The following is a 22,321-nucleotide window of genomic DNA, read 5'->3' as shown; positions in this document are numbered from 1 at the left end:
CTACGGCTGCCCAGCGGGCACGGGTTCAAAATGCCGGGGGTAGGCGAGCGAAGCGAGCAGGGGGCGAAGCCCCCTTGTTTAGGTATAGGTACAGCACTGAGTTAAACGTAAAAAAATAAAATAAATAAAAATTCTACAGTACTCTTACTTTAGCACACATTCATTTTAAAGTGTATAAATGTTACATTCCTGGTAAAACAATACTAGATTGTGAATTTGCTCTAAATGTATTATCTGCAATTTTAAGAAAAAGTACATGAGAAGGAAGCTATATTACTACACAATTATCATCCAAGTAAACCACCTTTACTTTAAAGAAATGTACTATATAGCGAATTAAAGTATTTGCAACAAAGTCATATACAGAATGGACCATATTTTCCACTAGTATTCCGATTTGAAAAGACAAATACTACATCGACTGTAAGCTACTTAAAAAATAAATAAATAAAGGAATGAAAGAGGATTGCATGGTTCAATATTCTATGTTGCCTTCCAATAAAACTTCTCCTTTTCATTAACTTTCCATATTGTAACACAAATCTAAGTCCATCCTATTATAAATTGGGGGATCCAACTATAATGGATAAGCAATAATACAATACTGTAAACACACCATGGGATAAAGTTCACTATAAGCTGCCTATACAAAATGAAATTTGTTTAAAATACTAATCTCCGAATAAATGCATACTTTGAAGATAACTTTACTAAGTGGACATAAAAAACAATGTTGCCAAATAATCAAATACATACAGCAGCATTACTTTGTTTTTTTTTTTTTAAATCTTAAACGCATTCTAGAAAGGATACATTTTAGTGGATTGGTCACTATCATCATCCAAAAAGGAAACATGAATTTCTGAACAGTTGCTTTCTTCCACATTACAGGCTGGTTGAAAAGAAACAGAAGGTAATTCAGATTCCAGATCTTCAGCAGTAACTGTATCTGGTTCATTCACACCTTGTGTCACTGTAGTAATAGCACTATTTGGAGAGCCAGGGTTCTCATCATCCAGGCTGTCCGACATTGGACTGGTGTCTGACCTTTGCTCTCCTTCTGTAGCAACATTCTGCTCTGAAAATGGCTCACCAGCTCCCTCTGGTTGCTCAGCAAAATGTTCAGGTTCTGACACTAGACTTGACCAAGGACTTGTTTTATCTGTCAGTGCTGTTACATCATTTAAAGTAATTGGCTGGATAACTGCTTCTTCATATTCTTCATCAGTGCATGGCTCCTCTTCCCTTTCAAGCTCCAGTAACAAACTTTCTTCATGGGGTGAATTTTGTTCAGCTTCCTCTTCATGAACTAGAGATGACGACGCTGAATTGCTGATATTTTCACTGATGTTTATGGCTTGCAAATCTAAATGAACATCTAAAGTATTTTCCTTGTTATGGCTTTGAAGAGGCACTGGAATTTCAAAAATGCCACTGTTGTTGGGAGGTGAAGCAACATGCTGTTCAGGTATGATCCCTTGTGATCTTTCATTTAATCCTGTATAAGGGAAACAAAACAAAAAAAAAACAAAACTTTAATATATTTAATTGCAAGCACCATCCTCAAGTGGTAAAGGATAGAAACAGCAACACTTCATCGGTTTTAAAAATAACTGAAAAACAGAAACAACCATAGTACTGCAATGTATGGAGATAACGTACAAGTTAATGTGTTTGTTTTACACATTATTGAAAATAAAACAAAATCCATTACAATACTATACTAGGTATTCATTCTTTGAACTAACATATTTTATTTGCCAATTACTCTGCATCATGCAACAGCATCAGGGCCGGATTTATATGAAAAGAGGCCCTAGGCTATTCCACTTATGAGGCCCTTTCACCTTCCATTTTTAAGTTTGTAAATTACATGAGAGATAATAAAATTTTGCTAACAATTTGAATGTAGGCCCCTCTTGATCTTGAGGCCCTAGGCTGAAGCCTAGTTAGCCTATAGGAAAATCCGGCCCTGAACAGCATTGACAGGTAAAGCAACTCCCTGGTCAAGTTTGAGCCTGATCAACTTACTGTGCAGCCTGAGGGAGCTGCTGAGCCATTTCCATAGCAGAATGCTTGTTTATATCTATCACTCAGTGTGAGATGTGATTGGTCAGAGTCTATCCAGGGAGCACTGGGTGAAAGGCACAAACAACAGCTTGATGGGACACTATCCCAATCTATACTATATTTGCTCGTACACTCACACTGATTCATACTGGCCTATGATAGAGTTGCCTAAAGAACATGTGAACTCTGTGAAATTTTAAATCAATACTCCCGACAAGTAAATCAACACTGTTAACTACTGCACCACTCTTTTTTCTACTTATGTTATTCAAAATATGGATTAGGCAGAAAACTATGTTACACTATCAATCATTTTTTTTACTGTTTAAAATAATTCAAACTCATAAAGAAGTTATAAGTGCATCTGTAAATAAGTCTATGGTTGAAATGTTTATTTACAACTATTGACTGTATTTTATTGCTGGTACATATGGTATCTTTAGCCAAAAAATTGCACAATATCTATAATTAGTAAGCCTCTGCTGGTTAAAAATCATTTATCCTAGTCTTCATTTGTTAAAAAACATGAAGAAGGACATACTTTTCATTTAATAAACACGGTATATGCTGATAAATTTCCCTACTGAAATCAATCACTGTGCTCTATTAATGCAGCCTAAGTACAACAACCTGTCTTGATGTGTACACATATTAGGTTATTACATAAATATGGACTACTGCTAAATTTCTGCTAAATTGTCTTGATCCATACCATAACAAGCCCTTTGTATAAACATCTGAGGGAAAGTCAGACCACAATGATATCTTTTTTTCATCCAACGATTTTCCAAAAGCTATTAACTCTAAATTACTTCAACTGTATATTTGTTTGTACTCTTAGCTACACAAAACTGACTTTAAAAATTCTGTAAGTCTGAATAATATATAGATTTGTTTAGAATTTTCAAAAATAGTTAATTGCCATCCAAGCAGTTTACTTTAGTAAAGTATTATTGAAAGTTTCTTGAATTCAAATAATGTAAAAAAAAAACTAAATGTGTCAAGCGGTACCTTTTAAACTTTTAATAAAAGTAGTTGTAAATTCCAAATACTCTTTTTTTCTTAAATTAAATATTAGTATGTTGTTTGTTTCTGTTATAAAAACCTTTTGATGTAGTTTACTGAATAAACAGATATACCAGATTAAATCATTACAAATATTTTTTGGTTATAATTGATATTGATAGGTGTTTACTGATTTTGTACTGATTTGAAGTTTGTTAGTGAGCACTTACTTGAATGTTTTACAAGCAAATAAAATATGCCTCAAATCATATATAATGAAATATAATAAATACAGGTAGTGTAAAAACATCTGTAAGTGTAAATGGTTTATGGGTAAGTGTAAAAAAGACAAATCGCAATGTATCAATGTTAACAGAGCTACACTACCGTTCAAAAGTTTGGGGTCACCCAGAAATTTTCATGTTTTATATAGAAATTGATACTTTTTATTATCAAGATATCTTGAAATTGATTTTAAAAATACAGCCAAATAATTACTAGTGTTTATAATGGCCATAACTGCTTGAAATGACTGATTTTATATTTATTATGCAGATATGGCTACAAAGACCCATTTCAGCAGGAAATCCTTCCATGTCCCATTGGTAAACATTCAAAGCTTATTGTAAATTAGTCATGTGCACATGCTAACTGGTTATTAGAGAAACCGTTATAAGTACATCAGTACTGTTGAGACCTGTTGTTCTGCTCACTTAGGTTGTAAGGTACTGCCATTCCGGAAGTTCAGTTCCACATTCAACAATGATCAAAATGAAACGGTTTTCTCAAGAATCATGTCAGTCTATTGTGTTTTTTTTTTTTTTGCAGAATGAACAATATTTCACGTGACAGACTGCCAATAAACTTAAGATTTTATACAAAAATGTCTGTTACTGTCCGGAGAGAAGAGAGTGAACTGGATCTAACTAGTAAAGAAAAAGAAGGAGAAGTGTACTGGGTAAGAGGAGAACATCAGAAATAAACGCCTTAGAGATCCTCAGTTGACTTCTGTATATACACACCAAATACCAGTGCCATCTGGAACAGAGAAAAGGTTTATTCTGGGGTTGTCAATTTCTTTCAAAAAGCATAAAAATTTCTAGGTGACCCCAAACTTTTGAACGTTAATGTATACATAATCACTTAAGCAGAACACTTTTTTTAAACTGTTGCTCCAACCAAAGAGATTTAATGATAATAATAAATTCAATTTACATCGCACCTTTCCCAGATTTGTTTTTGACATTTGTTACTTGTGGTTAAAAATGGGTCTGGCAAATGACAGCGGGTGGTATTTGAACTATGGAGTGACCACTGAGCAGAGTACCTCAGTTCAAGATATCTTTATATAGGTTGTTCTTTTTGAAAAGAACTGGACAAAGACTCAATGATAGGGGCTTTTGGAGATTTGTTGTGAGGTAGATAAGATAACCTTTAGTAAAAGGGTATAATTTAAAATATATTTTGTATGCAAAAATTTGCAATAAGGCCCAAAATGTATTTATAAATGTTTATATTATAACATGATCTCTTTTAATCTGTTTAGCTCATTAATTGATTCATCAGCTTGTGTGGGTCTCAAATTTGAAATGCTATAATGACCACGGTGCATGGCACCCACATAAAATATTACCTTACCCAACTTGTGTAAATGTAGTTTTTCCAATTCTGAATGTTGAATCGGGCTGAAAGTGCATGGAGAGTAATGACAGTCAGTCAAGCCATATAAATAAAAAAATATTCTTGCACAGGGTTGATGAAGGCCATGGCTATTGTTTACAAGAATAATTCATTACATGACAATGCACTAGTCTTAAGTAGGTTAAAATATTTGAAGTATAGTGAAGAAAGTCACTACATTTATTCTTTGTTTACTGCCTTCTAAAAATTTTTGTAAATTTACAACTCTAAACATAACCTTGCATTTATTATGCTTTATTACGACTTAAGACATGACTCTGTTTTACCAAACAAAAACTTTTTCTTACCACTAATCAAACTGTTCATTTCACTCACAAGCTTGGCTGACTTTGAAATAAGTTCTGCTCCTTCAGGATCATGAGAACTTTGAAGCTGTTGAATGTTGTGTTCACTTCCACTTGCTGAGGCATCAAGATTGGAAAAATTAGGAAATGTGTTTGACAGCTTTTCATTGAAGTATCTTTGAATGTCTTCTAATTCACTGAGGTTTTTCCTTTAGTTAGAAAGGGGAAAAAAACATAATGCAGACCATTAATTTAATTATTCTCAAATGCTACTTGATTTTTTGCACTGATGATCTAAATGACTTGATTTTGCACAGAAAAAGAAACAGCCCAGAACATTTACTTCAAAATTAAGGACTACTTTTACAACATTAAAATAATAGTTTTTTTTTTTTTACTTTGTTTTACTTTTAGTACAAGATTATTTTTGCATTTAAACCTTTTTACAAAAATAAGAACCTGAGAGCTGTAAAAAGGGTGGATTTGGGTGGATGTTCTTGAGTGCCCAATGAGCTCTGCCGGAGACCCTGCTGTAAATTCTCATGGAATCTACGCACTTCATCCATATGTAGATTGTGTCGTGTCGGCAGCCTTTAGAAAAAAATACACAATATATTAGTGTTAACTAACAACTGATCGAAACATTAAGTTTTTACAAGAAAAAAAATCAATGGGGGTTCTTGAAAATACAAAATATGTTTACTTAAATTCAACTATCAGTTTTAACAGTTTATTTCTTTTCTTAGATGTACAGGATTATGAAAGGGAAGCCACATTACAAAAACAGTTTAGCTGACACTATGCTGTATTTTATCATGAGATCAGTATATGCTTAATAACACTAAAACAATTCACTTCAGATTTTTATTTACAAAGCATGATTCTGAAAGAAGACCATTTAGTGCAAATGAATAGAAAATGTCCTACCTCTCAGACAATGAGGCCTCACCACTTCTCACTGAAGTATTAATCAGCTGTTCTGGATATCGTGTTATGTGAGTTGGGAAACTATTGTAAGTGGCGGATGTTTGGTATGACAATGATGGTACTTGAAAAGAAGCCTGCAAAAGTGACACACAGATAGATATTGCATATTTTTACTTTAGTACTATGATGGATTATATATCATATTTCATCTAATGCACCAGTTCTAAAAATAAATCTTTTGTCTTTATCTAAAAGAATTTTCAAAAAGAGAGGTGCACAATGAGACTCTCTGGATAAAACATCTAAGAAGAAAAAAACTGCACCAGAAATTACACCAAGGGGGTTAAATAATAAGCATTTTGTTATTTACTCTAAATCTACTCTTTGACATACCTACATACATATTATAGGACACTTTCAAGTATGCTAGGCATATATATGGTAACCTGGTATTTATTGTTTGACATTAGTGCTTCATTACAACATATTGTGATAACTACAATGTACATACCACAATTTACTATTTTACTATTACTAGATTTACTATTTGAATTACATTAGTGCCTCTGGGAGAGTTGCTAACTTTGATTCATCCCAACGTTTAAAAGTCATTGTTATCTTTAACTCATCTCCATATGTAATTAAGGTTTATAGTAATGTGCTTTATTTTCTAACAGTAGCAGAGTGATGTGCCATGTTAGGAATGCATTACAAAGTGAAGCAAAATCTTTTACTAGCTAAATGAATAGATTACAGAAAGGGGCCTAAGCTGTCTTGAAAGCTTGCACATTGTACTCTACTCAATAAAGGTTAGCCAATAAAAGATGTAATTTTGCTTTACTTCTCATTTACTTTCTAATGAAATGTAGCAAACTCTTTCAAAAAACAAGAGCATAAGAATTGTAAGAACTGTAAGAATTTCTTAGTCAATAAACTGAAAAAATCTATTTGACCAAGTGGCTCAGGCAAGGTAAGATTAATCATATGATTAAAAAAAATTCAATGAAAAGCAGACATTAGGGGGACCGTGATTTTGTAAAGGGTAATGTACCTGATCAGACGGGACTAAACAAAGTGGATGGAGAATGTAGCAGAAGAAGAATGTCACAAGATGTAGAATACCATCAGATTTAAGTATGTATTGATCTACAGAAACTGTAAAGTAGGTTTTTAAAAACCTTACTAAGAAAAGGCCATTTACAAATTTCATCTGGAAATGATATGCCATATGATGATTTTTTTCTTGAAGTGATTAACCAGATTGAACTTAAGGTGAACCAAGCAATGTGCGTGCCTACAAAGAGAAGACCAACAAAAAGTATGACCCTTGGCTTTGCATTCCTTATCTATGAGAATATATCCGTACTTGCACATAAACTAACAAGAAGCTTTATATGTAAAAACGTTAACATACTTACTCCTTTTTCTGTTGTTTCAGCAGTTGCAGCTCTTTTTTCTTTAAGGTCATGGACAGGCTCCTGAGGAGTGATGCCCACTTTGATCTGACCTTGGCACTGACCACTGAAGTCAATTATATTGTACCAGCCACACACAGACTGAAAACCAGACAGCAATGGAGACAGATCTACTGAGGCAAACCCAATTACTCTTTCCACATCTTCACAAAAAAAAAAACAAGGACATATCACTAAATATGTGGATACCTTTTTCTTAAATTAATGGTAACATTTATTATAAAACTTTCAAAGATGTATCATGGCAATTTAAAAAGGTGCCAATAGCAAAAACTGTCTTTCCAAAAGATCCATATAAAAACTAAAAAAGTCTTAAATCCTTATTTTTTTTTGACAATTTTCTTCTTTTTTAAAGTCACTGAATAAAAATTGGAATTGCAAAAGTAATTTTATTCCATAGAATACAATAAGAATTTAAGAATTCAGGAGGAACAGTGTGGTTTTCGTCCTGGTCGCGGAACAGTGGACCAGCTCTATACCCTTAGCAGGGTCCTGGAGGGTGCATGGGAGTTTGCCCAACCAGTCTACATGTGTTTTGTGGACTTGTAAAAGGCATTCGACCGTGTCCCTCGGGGAATCCTGTGGGGGGTACTCCGAGAGTATGGGGTACCGGCCCCCTTGATAAGGGCTGTTCGGTCCCTGTACGATCAGTGCCAGAGCCTGGTCCGCATTGCCGGCAGTAAGTCGAACCCATTTCCAGTGAGAGTTGGACTCCGCCAGGGCTGCCCTTTGTCACCGATTCTGTTCATAACTTTTATGGACATAATTTCTAGGCGCAGCCAGGGCGTTGAGGGGGTCCGGTTTGGTGGGCTCAGGATTGGGTCACTGCTTTTTGCAGATGATGTTGTCCTGTTTGCTTCATCAGGCCGTGATCTTCAGCTCTCTCTGGATCGGTTCGCAGCCGAGTGTGAAGCGGCTGGGATGAGAATCAGCACCTCCAAATCCGAGACCATGGTCCTCAGCCGGAAAAGGGTGGAGTGCCCTCTCAGGGTTGGTAGCGAGATCCTGCCCCAAGTGGAGGAGTTCAAGCATCTCGGGGTCTTGTTCACGAGTGAGGGAAGAATGGAGCGTGAGATCGACAGGCGGATCGGTGCGGCATCCGCAGTAATGCGGGCGTTGCATCGGTCTGTCGTGGTGAAAAAGGAGCTGAGCCGCAAGGCGAAGCTCTCAATTTACCAGTCGATCTATGTTCCTACCCTCACCTATGGTCATGAGCTATGGGTAGTGACCGAAAGAACGAGATCGCGAATACAAGCGGCTGAAATGAGTTTCCTCCGCAGGGTGTCTGGGCTTTCCCTTAAAGATAGGGTGAGAAGCTCAGTCATCCGGGAGGGGCTCAGAGTAGAGCCGCTGCTCCTCCACATCGAGAGGAGTCAGATGAGGTGGCTCGGGCATCTGATCAGGATGCCTCCTGGACGCCTCCCTGGTGAGGTGTCCCGGGCACGTCTAACAGGGAGGAGGCCCCGGGGAAGACCCAGGACACGTTGGAGGGACTATGTCTCTCGACTGGCCTGGGAACGCCTTGGGATTCTCCCGGAAGAGCTAGAAGAAGTGGCCGGGGAGAGGGAAGTCTGGGCATCTCTGCTCAAGCTGCTGCCCCCGCGACCTGACCTCGGATAAGCGGGAGACAATGGATGGATACAATAAGAAGACAATTTGTTCAAGTAGTCCCTTAATTAAACCAGTATTTCAAGAAGGGTTTAATTGGGCCATCCGTCACATATGTTTTTTTTTTTTATTTTATTGGTGGAAAATAACATTCCATACAATCAAGTCAAACTTAACAAAACCGAATTCAACCTCTACCAGAGAATCTGCCACATATGTTGCATGGCTCAAGAGGGTTTTTTTTTTTGTACAAAAAATAACCATTACTTGTATTTGATTTTCAAATTACTGTGGATTCTATTTGTTTGCATATGACTTTAAATTTCTTCATAGAGTTCTCAACATCTCCCTTAATAAAACCAGGGGTGTTACATAAATCCTAATGCACAATTAACAAAACTGTACTTTGAGAGTTTTCTTATATTAAAAAAATCCTTAATTTATTGACTTGTTAAAATACTGAAATCCTTGTTATCATTTTTTGAAGAAGAGATATATAGCAGATCTTATACTTTACAGCAGGGAAAATAAGTATTGAATGCATCAACGTTATTCAAAGTAAATATATTTCTAATGGGGCTATTGACATGAAATTTTCACCAGATGTCGGTAACAACCCAGGTAATCAACTCATACAAAGAAATCATAAACATAAATTATGTCTAATAAAGTGGAAAAAGTACTGAACACATGAAGAAAAGGAGGTGCAAAAAGGTATGGAAAGCCAAGAAACCAGCTGAAATCTGTCAGTGTTTAGAAAGCAATCCTGCCCCCTATCAGTGCAAATTAATATCAGCTTGTTTAGTCGTAATTGATGGCCTATAAAAAGGTTTCTTATTACCAAGGTTTACCAAGAAGCATCTCATGATGATGGGTAAAAGCAGACAGCTCTCTCAAGACCTCTGCAACCTTATTGTTGCAAAACATACTGATGGCATTGCTTACAGACATATTTATAAACTTCTGAATGTTTCAGTGAGCACTGTTGGGGCCATAATCTGGAAATAAAAAGAATATCATTTCACCACAAACTGGCCATGACCAGGTGCTCCTTGCAAGATTTCTGACAGAGGAGTCAAAAGAATAATTGTAAGAGCTGTCCATGAGCCAAGGACCACTTGTGGAGAGCTTCAGAAAGACCTGGAATTAGCAGGTTCAGTTGTTTCAAAGAAAATAAGTAATGCACTCAACTGCCATGGCCTCGCAAGACTACACTGCTGAAGAAAAAGCATGTTGAAGTTCATTTAAAATTTGCTGCACAACATTTGGGCAAGCCAATGAAATACTGGAAGAATATAGTCTGCTCAGATGAGACCAAAATTGAACTCCATGGTTGTCATTGCACACACCATGTTTGGAGGAGAAATGGCACAGCACATCACCCCAAAAATACCGGCAAACTTCATATAACTGAAGGAAGGATGAATGGAGAAATGTATAGGGACATTCTTGATAAGAATTCAGCAAGACAAAGATCCTAAACACACAGCCAGGGAAACTCTCAAGTGGTTTCAGAGAAAGAAAATAAAGCTGCTACAATGGCTCAGTCGATCTTGACTTGAATCCAATTAAAAATCTATGGAAAGAACTGAAGATCAGACTTCACAGAAGAGACTCACGGAACCTTGAAGATTTGAAGACACTTTGTGTGGAAGAATGGGCCAAAATCACACCTGAGTAATGCATGCGACTAGTTTCTCCATACAGGAGGCGTCTTGAAGCTGTCATTACCAAGAAAGGCTTTTCTACTAAGTATTAAATAAATTTCAGTAAGCGTGTTCAATATTTATTCCCTGTATCATTCCACTTTATTACATATAACTTAATTTATGGACTTGTTTGTTTTGATTTCTTTGTATGTGCGAATTACTTGGGTTGTTATTGACATCTGGTCAAAATTTTGTGTCAATAGCCCCACTAGAAATATATTTACTGAAAAAAAATTGATGCGTTCAATACTTATTTTTCCCTCTGTACATCTCTTTACTACAAAGAAAAAAATAAATGTTTACAGCCTATAACTAAATTAAAGATACCATTAGAAAATCATTTAAAGACCACTACTACTCTATATCTGGCATATCAATATGTCAGCAGCCTGAAGAAAAATAATTTTACCTGCTTTATGCCAGACCTTGAAAACCAAACACTGATGTGGATCAAGCAGTACCTCCTTTGAAAGCCTGAGAACAAATGCATTAAAATGATCAAATTAAGAAGTGACATATTGTTTCAATATTTACACATATACTGAAATTTAAATATAAGACTTGCATTAAAAAATAACAGTTCAGTCTTCATAACTTCTTCATTTGTAAAAGAAGTGATCATAAACACTATTAAACAAATAACAACAGGAAACAAATAGTAACAAAAGGAAACAAATATTAATTTTTAAAATTAAAACGACATTAGCAGTATATTGATTTTTCGCCTAAAAGTGAATTTGTATTTACTACAATCAAATTTGACAATAACAAAGCCAAAATAATTTACATACTAACAAAACTAAATTGTAACAACATTTCTGATATTAAGTAGCAGAATGTGACCATTAATAGCCACTAATAATTTCAAACTGATTGTATTTTGAAAATTTGTTTTGTGTGTGTGTGAATTTTCACTGTTTTCTAAGTCTTAGCTCTCTTATTAAAAATATTTTTTACGCAGTTGTACAAGCTAAGCTGTCATAAACACTGGGTGGCTACAACCAAAACAATAATAATTCATCAGTAACAATGACATTATTATTATTATTATTATTATTATACTGGAATAGCATATAACACACAGACAGGGTACAACTAAAATAAAATGATTAGCATGGCATTGCATGCATTACTAAATGCTGTTTTATTAAAAGTACAGGTATCTCTCAAATAGGCTTACATTAAAAGCTTGAGTTAAAACTGAGGAGAATAAATAGACAGACAGATAGACAGATAGTTAGCTCCCCTTTTATTAGCAACATTTACTAAAGCTAAAGACAATAAAATACTACCTCAAACATTTCGCCAAGCATTAATTACCATCTTTTCTAAGCAAAATAAGGACTCATTACAATGTGCATCATATAGACCAATCTCCCTTCTGAATAATGATGTTAAGGTACTCTCCAAAGTCCTAGCTAGTAGGATTGAGAAAGTGCTTCCTTCGGTAATATCACAAGACCAAACTGGATATATTAAAGGCAGACACTAAGCTTCCAATCTTTTACGCCAGTCTAACATCCCGGAGATATTATTATCGTTGGATGCAGAAAAAGCATTTGATATGGTTGAATGGAACTACCTTTTCACTGCAATGGAGAAATTTGGGTTTGGCCCGAACATTTGTGCATGGATCAAACTACTGTATACTAGTCCAGAAGATTCAGTTTGTATTAATATCATTATTTCAGACAACTTCTAACTAGAACATGGTACTAGACAAGGATGCCCCTTGTCACCACTACTTTTGCAATCGCCATTGAGGCACTGGCAGTTCACCTTAGAAATGCTTATGAGATAAAGGGAATTATCAGAGAAGGACTTGAACAGAAAATTTCACTATATGCTATACACTATATATCTCTCAGATCCACAAAATACTGTGCCTGCAGTCCTAACAGCATTAACAGAATTTCAAAAGATTTCTGGTCTCAGAATTAATTAGAATACAGTTACACAAATGTTTCAGGTTTGCAAGCACAAAATACAAAGTCTGAGTAGCTCTCTATTTAGCCCACCAGCCTAATAGATAATTTACAGTGATGGTTACAGTATTATCATAACCTAACCATGTACTCCCATAAACATGCACATTAAATTTTGACTCCCTGGAATAAGCCAGCTAGCCTATCCCATTTTGCACAAAGAGAATATGCAAACTTCACAAAGACAATGATTGTGTTTGGGATTTGAAAGCATCAGCACTAAAGGAACTTTATTAGACAATTAGTCATCACCACTATAAAGACAGTTCTTAGAAAAAAAAAATGTTTCCAAAACAACAACCTACGATATATTTTAGCTGCCATATTTTATACTAATATCACTATCAAGCAGAATTAAACAGTGAATTTTTTTTCTCCCAAAAACGGCAAGTGGAGTTCTTACTACTATATAGTATGTACTAGAAAAGGATAAACATTATACAGTAACACTTTATGAAGCACAGAATATAAACATATCATCAGATCAAGCACTTTAAAACTAGTACCCACCATATTCTAAGTCAAGATTTGAAATCTCTGATGCATAAATATTTATGAAGAGTTTACCTACATTATGCTATCATCTACAGTTATTTATGGTTTTATTTTGTTATGTGTCCTTGAATGGTTTACAAGGCACAATTAAATCAAATATATTATTTCTATTTTTATCTTCTACAAAAAAAAATACACTTTGAATTTTCTCTTTGAGGATGTAAGCCTAAAAAATGCCTATCACATTAACATGCTACAGGATATAGGTCTAAACATGGTTAAGCTTAACATCTGATTATTCCTGAGCTTTGACCTGGGTTTTAACCTAAGTTTTTACTGGTAGCATGTCATTTCAGCCTTTCATAGCTCCACCTAATGGTTTTCCAAGTGAGTGCAGTCACATTATTAAACATTTCTGAAATGTTACCGGAAAATAACAAAGTATTCCATGCTCATTTTGAACGTCTGCATATTTATTAGGATAAAAGGAATAAAGAAAAGTATCAAATACAGGTAAATTATTGAAGACATACTTCTTCAGTCTAAAAATGTCAAAAATGAACATTCTAATCTCCAAACGTACAACCAAATGCAAGACTGGACAGGGTTATTGTCCTTTGTGAATGCCAGCTTAACTCATCATTCATCTTGATCTCAATCTATGACACTCTACACATCACTGTCAACTGTTCTTTTCAGCTTTGTTTCAACTTCATTAGCCTCCTCACACAGCTTTCGTAAGCTTTTACACTCAATAATACAGAGGCTCTTTTAGCAGTTAGAACGGCCCTTGGGATTTCTTCCATACACTATTCATCCTTATCACTGCTACAGATAACCTGTACACTGGACTGAGCTTCTACTAACACCTTTATGGCACCCACTGCATGGCCATGCACTCAACTCTTCCATGCTACCTGTCCCTTTTATACCAACCACTGCCTTGATCTTCCCTGCACTTACCTTGATGTCTTTGTTTTCCAAAGTAGCTTTCTGTTTCAGTTTCTTCTCCTGTAATTCCACTTCACTATTTCCCATTAATAAAAGATCATAAGTTGACATCATCACAGACATTAACCATTCATCCCCATTTAACTTACATAATGACCACCTCACCCCCTCTTACAGCACTCTGTCAAACATTCTTCAGATCTAAAAAAAACACATAATGCAGACTGTTCACCTTTATCTGTTGCTTTTGCTGCATTTGGCTGACAAAAAAGACTGTACCTGTGGTTCCCTTCATAGGCATGAAACCAAACTACATTTTGCTAACTTTCACATAATCCACAATTGTTTTGTCTAGCACTCTACCACCATTATTACCTTATTATTAAATGGGTACTTGATGTGATATCTGGACAGAGGAAGGAGGACAAAGAAACCTGGTGGTTGAAAGGGAAGTAGAAGAGAGTAGACAGAGGAAGAGGTTGGCGAAGAAGAGGGATAGTCAGAGAGATGAAGAAAGGAGACAGGAGTAGAAGGAGATAAGGTGTAAGGTGAAGAGAGAGGTGACAAAGTTAAAGAATAAGGCATATGTTGAGTTATATGAGAGGCTGGACACTAAGGAGGGAGAAAAGGACCTGTACTGATTGGCTAGTCAGAGGGAGCGAGCTGGCAAAGATGAGCAGCAGGTTAGGGTGATGAAGGATAATGATGGAAATATACTCATAAGTGAGGAAAGTGTGTTGAGCAGATGGAAAGAGTATTTAGAGACGGTGATGCATGAAGAGAATGAGAGAGAGAGAGAGAGAGAGAGAGAGAGAGAGAGAGAGAGAGAGAGAGAGAGAGAGAGAGAGAGAGAGAGAGAGAGAGAGAGAAGGTTGGATGATGTGGAGACAGTGAACCAGGAAGATGGGGAAATATGCAGAAGGCCAAAAGTAGCTGCATTGTGTCTTTGTGGACCTAGTGAAAGCATATAACAGGGTGCCTAGAGAGGAGTTGTATTGTATGATGAAGTCAGAAGTGGCAGAGAAGTATGTAAGAGTGGTCCAGAATATGTATGAGGGAGGTGTGACAGTGGTGAAGTCTGTGGTAGAAGTGACAGATGCGTTTGAGGTGGAGGTGCGATTACATCAGGGATCAGCTCTGAGCCCTTTCTTATTTGCAATGGTGACGGACAGGTTGAAGTGGAGATTAGACAAGAGTCCCCATGGTCCATGAGGTCTGAGGATGACATTGTTATCTGTAACAAGAATAGGGAGCAGATTAAGGAGACCCTTGAAAGGTGAATATATGCTCTAAAGAGGAGAAGAATGAAGGACCAAGACGGAATATATGTGTGTGAATGAGAGGGAGGTCAGAGGAAAGGGGAGGATGCAGGGAGTAGAGATGGCAAAGGTAGAGGAGTTAAAATACTTGGGATCAACAGTACAGAGTAACGGGGAGTGTGGAAGAGAGGTGAAGAAGAGAGTGCAGGCAGGGTGGAGCAGGTGGAGAAGAGTGTCAGGAGTGATTTGTAACTGATGGGTTGCAGCAAGAGTGAAAGGCAAGGTCTACAAGACGGTAATGAGAACAGCTATGTTATATGGGTTAGAGATGGTGGCACTGACCAAAAAACAGGAGACAGAGCTGGTGAAGGAAGAATTAAAGATTTTATGATTTGCACTGGCTATGATGAGAATGGACAGGATTAGGAGCAAGTACATTACTGGGTCAGCAAAGGGCTGGGTGGTCTGGAGACAAAGCCAGAGAGGTGACATTGCGTTGGTTTGGACATGTGCAGAGGAGAGATGCTGGGTATATTGGGAGAAGGATGCTAAGTGTGGAGCTGCCAGGCAAAAGGAAAAAGAGGAAGGCCGAATAGTAGGTTTATGGATGTGGTGAGAGAGGACATGCAGGTGATTGGTGTGGCAGACCAAGATGTAGAAGACAGGAAGATATGGAAACAGATGATCTGCTGTGGCAACCCCTAATGGGAGCAGCTGAAAGAAGAAGCAGAAGAAGCAGCAGCAGAAGCAGAAGAAGTAGATGAAGCAGAACAAGAAGAAGCCCTTGTACTGTGCATAGTTTTGAAAAAATAACTGGAGAATTCAAGTAAACAAAACAATACCGTGTTCGCTGTTGGTAGTCCCAGATAGGAGAGTCTGTGCCCTCAATGACAGGTGTAATCACAGGATTCAAAGTGTCTGCAGTAGCACATGATACACAGCAACTTGGTTTTACACCACTACGTTCTATTAAGGGGCAGCCTAGGGGGAAAAAACAAAAATTCAGAATAAAAAAAAAAAAAAATAAAATAATTTTAACACTCAAAATAGAATGCAATATTCAGAACTTGTTAAGAGCATGAATAAACAACAAATGAAAATGAATTAGATATAATCTTAAGTGAGGCAGCAACACTATACAGTGTGCATTCTTTCATTAAATGCAGTAATATTAAAATCTTTAACATGACTACAGGAGTGGCATTGCACAGTAAAGAATGTGATTGTTCCTATTATGGTGCCAAACGTACACAATCGTGTTAGTACTAATAAATACAGGAAGGACATAGTTTTATATTACAGTATTAGGTTGCTACAGTATGTATAGTTTTTTTAACCTTTTATTGAATTTATTAAAATCAAATAACACTCCATACAAGAAAGTGAAATTTTACAAAACTAAGTTTCAAATCAAATCAACCCCCACCCATGAGAAAGAGAGTGAGGCCAACAGAGTAAAACTTCAATTGTACAAAAGAAAAGAAAAAAAAATAAAAATAATTAAAATAAATAAGGGGAGAGAATCCACTTTCTCAATTTAAATGCTTATTCTAAAATGTTATTGATTAGCTCTTGCCAGGTTTAAAAAAAATTTGCACAGATCTTCTAAGAGAGAATTTGATTTTTTCCAATTTCAAATAATATATAACATCAGTTACCCACTGACTTAAAAGAGGAGAGTTAGGATTCTTCCACTTGAGCAAGACAAGTCTATGTGCCAACAGTGAAGTAAAAGGCAATTATAGTTTGTTTGTCCTTCTCCACCTTAAGCCCATCTGGAAGAACACCAAACACACCTGTTAATGGGTTAGGAGGGAGCGTGACTCCAAGGCTGTCTGAAAGGCATTTAAAAATTTTAGTCCAAAATTATGTTAATTTGGTGCACGCCCAAAACATATGGCCCAGTGAGGCTAGAACTTGATTGCAAAGGATGGATCTTGCCCTGGAAACATTTTGGACAATTTTAAATGAGACAGATGTGCTCGATATATCATTTTGAGTTGAATAATTGTATGCTTTGCACATATGGAGCTCGAGTGAATTCTGTGCACTGCTGCCTTCCACTCCTTTTCTGAAATGTTGAGTGAAAGATCCTTTTCCCACCGTACTCTGTATTCTGATATATCTGAAGTAAAAACTTCAAATAATTGCAATAACAAAACTTACTAAAAGTGGAATAAGCTCATGCTAATATCCATTTTTATTTTTTCATTTTCATATAAATATTTGGAGGTGCAATCATGTGTAGAGAAAGTATTAAGTAAAGAATATTCTGAGTAAAAAAAGATGGTTTATCCTAATGTATATAGTATGAAATATGAATAAAAATGTATATAATGCACCAATTTTATCACTTCTAAAATGCTTAAATGTCATTAAATAATGAATTCAACTAAATACACATTGCAGAAAACAGCACACACATCTGTATTAAATATCAGCTGTTACCTTTGAGGCTGAGATGCATGGCTCTTTCAATTGTAATGTTCACAGCAAAGGTGTTTTTGAGGTCAACCTTCAAAATACTGACACTTTCAGCAGTGTCTATTAATGTTTTATTTTTCTGTAGGTCTGTAGAATCATCACTTTCAAAGAATGTATCTATATGACCTCTTTCATCCTCTTTATCAAGTATATCCTCTACATAACTGTTTTTGAATGGCAAAGGTGGTTCCTTGATAGAAGTGAAGCCAACTGGTACAAAGGAGATGTGAATTCTGACTGCTGATCCTGACAAATCTGATGCACCTCTTTTAAAAAGTGGATAAACACCTGAAACAAATTAGAGAAAGATAAAACTATTAAAATATGAATAACTTACTTTGCATTCAATTGTGAACAATGAGAAAAAAAATTCCAGGAAGTTGTGAATGAGCAAATTTTCAAAAACATTATTAAGAAAACAGTAAAAATTTGTATTTTCTTAAAACAGTATATGTTGAGAAAATGTAACTTTTAAAAACTGTATGGTATAGTCAAAAATAAATATTTACATACTAAACAAAAGGGGCAACACCCTTAATAATGAAAACGGAGTTACCAAAAACTGTATAAATCTATTATTTACTATAATCAAGCCACAAAATAAGCTGTCTGCTTCTGTATTTAAAAGAGAATGATCTGCACACAGCACATGAGGAAATCAGTTGTCAGTCTTAATATCTGCCATAAAAGGACTGAAATTTCAAAATATGATAAATATTACATTTTGTTTATGTCTTTGCAAATGTGCTGATTAAAACTTGCAACAAGTGAATACAGCAGAAGTGTTTTAACATGGCAAATCTATAACCTTTAAATGAAGTTATGACTACATGCACAGATGTGTCCACTGAATATTTTCACTATCGCACACTTTATGAAGAACACTGAAAGTGTTAGTAAATGGTTTCACAGAAAAAGTATGTTTACCTTCCTAAATTACTGGAATATATGAACAATGAATTTTTCTTTTTGTGATGTATTCAGTGCAGTTTGTTTGCAGACAATGACAGTATTCTTCTAAATGACCTCGCACAAACCCTATTCATGACATACTAAATTATTGTTTGCTAAATACAATAATTATACACTTTTTCACTAAAATTCCAAGATGCTTTACATAGTTACAGGCACTATTTTTTCTGCAAAAAAGAATCCAGAGTTTACTTTTAATCATGTCTTCGACTTTTGCTTTAGTTTCAAAATAGGCCCCTTCAGTGTTAACATGTACACATTGCTTACCACTGATTGTCTGCTTTTTCCAAGGTTTCTTTGCCAGTGTAGAAAGGTCTATATAAGCAGAGCCAATTAAACGATCCGTATCATGAGGTCTATGCCTTCTCTCTTTACCAAAAGCAACCCACACTTGTATTTCCAGTTTCTCCTCTTTCAGATACCAAAGGAAGCACTGGTTTCTCAACACCTCAACTGTCTGGGTATCTTTAAAGGTCACAGTAGTTACTTCATCATCATCATTCACTGGATGTCGAAGTGAGGAGTTTAAGGCTTCTTTGTCATAAAATTTGTATCTTGTGTAACAGTATGTTGACCTTTCCAGGTTTCTCTTTCCTACAAGTAACAGACAATGCAAGGGGAGCCATAGTCGAGGTATTCCAATTTGAATTGCCAGGGCTTGTTCAGTTAGATCGCAATCATCACTTTCATCTTTTTCACTATATCCTGCACTCCAGCCCATGCTTTTTGCAACTCTTATGACCCTTTCTCTGTCAAAATGATGAGTGAAGCCGATAGACACTTCGAGCCCACCACCAAAGTTCTGTAAACATGACTCCACTGAAGTGTTGCTATGAAGTAAACAGACAGCAAACCATCCGGAAATACCTATATAATATAAATAATAAAACCGTATTAGTAAATAATCATGTATTTTTACCATTCATGTATGCTTAAACCAAGTCTGTAAAAAAATACAAAAAAAAAATGTTAATTTAAGTATTTTTATAAAAATATTGCCAGAGTAACAAAAATGTTATTGAGCTATTTTCTTCATGACAGTCGATGTAGCTTTAGTCAGGCTGTAGCTAGTATATGTTTCTACTTTTTATTTTTACTAGTCAAGTCAGATTTGGCTATTTGGTAATCTGGAACCAATTTTTGATTCTCTGCTGTTGAACTGGCTAATATTACAAAGTGCAGCTGGTATCCACTAAAACAAAGCCTGAAAATTACATTACCAGGGATGCAAATAGTGCCTATGTAATCATCCTGCCTGTATCTGCAAGATAAAAATTCTTATAGATGTCTTGTCTCAATTTATTTATACAGTTTGTCTGAAATAAAACTCTTATTATGATAATGGTTTGCACTCTTAAAATCTTAATTACTCCAAATTCAAAATATCCAGATTAATGGCAAACCGAATTAACATTTAGAGACATCTCAAAATGCATTTAAGATATTTGTAAATGCATTTAAAATGAATTATATATACAGTATCTGAAAAAATATATATTTCAAGATATCTTAAATGTATTTTAAGATATTTCAAATGCAATTTAAGATATCTTAAAATAAGTTCCTGTGCATTTTGAGATATCTCAAATTGACCCTACATGCATTTTATGATATGTGAAATTAATTTTGATATCTCAAAATCACTTCCTGCAAAATTTCCTGTTCTTTCAATTGGACTTCCTATCTATTTTAGGAAATCTGGGTAGAAATTCTTTGCAACTACTCTTGTAATCCATTTTTCACTATTTTGCAAGAAAGATAGTTGCATGTCAACTACCATATCAGCAGAGTTTTGGAATAAGTGGTTCCTTTTAATGATATCTCCATCCAAAGCAAATATTAAACAGAATCAGCCTTCCGAAGAGGGAAATTTTAATATACTATTAATACTGTAAAACAAAGGTCCCAGAAATTGGTCAAAGGTAAAGCTATGCATAGCCAGCCAGCCTGCTCCCTAACTGCTGCATTGATTTTTGAGTTTTTGAGTTCTTTACCCAGCCCAATATTAGATCAGCAATGCCACTAGACTGTTTTTATTTCTGGTGATTATTATACCCACTGCTCTATCATCTCATGCTACGATTTCCTCAAAGCTCCTACATGAAAGATTACTTTTCACTTTTAAACATATGTTCATTTTCATTTTCCTTTCTCTTAAAGGGTTGGTTCTGTATTTTTCAAATCATTTTTTTTCAAGTTATTTCTTCACAATTATGGTATATATTACTTTCCCACATAAACCTGTGCTTTAAAATGAAGCCTTTTACAAATTGTTATTGCAGCTTATAATGTGACCTAAGAGTACATAGGTCTATAAGTGAATGTAAAAGATTTAAAACTTACTAATTATAACAACTTTGATGAAGCAAAGTTCAATATTAGAAAACATGACTTCACGTTTACAAGGCATCCTTGTTATAACAAAATCAAACTAGAAATAATTATTTTATCATAAATTCTTGGAACCAGTTTTCTTGAGGTAAGAATACACTTCCTGATGACTTGTCTGCTATCTATACTAATAAAAGGCAAAGCCCTCACTGACTCACTGACTGACTGACTGACTCACTCATCACTAATTCTCCAACTTCCCGTGTAGGTGGAAGGCTGAAATTTGGCAGGCTCATTCCTTACAGCTTACTTACAAAAGTTAGGCAGGTTTCATTTCGAAATTCTACGCGTAATGATCATAACTGGGACCTCTTTTTTGTCCATATACTGTAATAGAGTGCACCTCCATGGCCGTGGGAGGCGGAGTTGCGTATCGCGTCATCACGCCACCCACGTAATCACGTGAACTGACTGTGAACGCAGTACGTACAAAACAAGGAAGCGCCCCAAAGAGCGCTGAAGAAAACATTCATTACACAATTGAGAAGGCAGCGAAACAATAAGAAGCGAGCGACTGACGCATACAACCATATTCATAAGTGCAGCTACTGCGGAAACAAAGCACGGTGTAAACCGTAAGTTTAAATTAAGTTTATAGAAATGCTCCCGCTGCCGTTTGCAATACCATATTCGCGACTTACAAGTTTAATGAGAAGACACGAGGTATAAACGAGACTTTGGATCACTTTGTAACGGAGTTAAAATTGCTGTAGCAAGAAACGTTTAAGTGCCGGGTCTTAGCTAACATTAAATAAAGCCGTGGACATCGCAACATCACACAAGAGAGCGGCTCACGTGAACATATGAAGCGACTGACGCATACAGACATATTCATGAGTGCAGATACTTCGAAACAAAGAACCGTGTAAACCTAAAGTTTAAATTAAGTTCATAGACCTACAAAAGGTTGCCATTGATTTGAGGCAAGATTGCTTTTCTCCTGTACAACTATACGTTGCATTCTCAACAGTAAGCTTGCACGGCTTGCTCATATTACAACCGGAG

At 35.7% G+C, this 22,321-nt stretch overlaps 1 protein-coding gene across 2 annotated transcripts in view; it reads right to left on the bottom strand.

Moving 5' to 3' along the window:
* Positions 1–22,321, bottom strand: part of c2cd3 (C2 domain containing 3 centriole elongation regulator) — a 92,162-nt gene that overhangs the window by 16,488 nt on the left and 53,353 nt on the right. For both annotated transcript variants that reach the window (XM_028800326.2, XM_028800327.2), the window contains exons 23-31: positions 19,193–19,792; positions 17,918–18,241; positions 16,312–16,450; positions 11,189–11,253; positions 7,406–7,605; positions 5,988–6,121; positions 5,520–5,651; positions 5,064–5,269; positions 814–1,498 (exon numbers count right to left, since the gene is read on the bottom strand). In XM_028800326.2, the coding sequence (XP_028656159.2) occupies positions 814–1,498; positions 5,064–5,269; positions 5,520–5,651; positions 5,988–6,121; positions 7,406–7,605; positions 11,189–11,253; positions 16,312–16,450; positions 17,918–18,241; positions 19,193–19,792 (2,485 nt within the window). The remainder of the gene's footprint in view (positions 1–813; positions 1,499–5,063; positions 5,270–5,519; positions 5,652–5,987; positions 6,122–7,405; positions 7,606–11,188; positions 11,254–16,311; positions 16,451–17,917; positions 18,242–19,192; positions 19,793–22,321) is intronic.

This window comes from Erpetoichthys calabaricus, chromosome 4, assembly GCF_900747795.2.
Source record: "Erpetoichthys calabaricus chromosome 4, fErpCal1.3, whole genome shotgun sequence".
NCBI classification, from domain to species: domain Eukaryota; kingdom Metazoa; phylum Chordata; class Cladistia; order Polypteriformes; family Polypteridae; genus Erpetoichthys; species Erpetoichthys calabaricus.
This window is presented reverse-complemented; position numbering and strand designations above follow the sequence as displayed.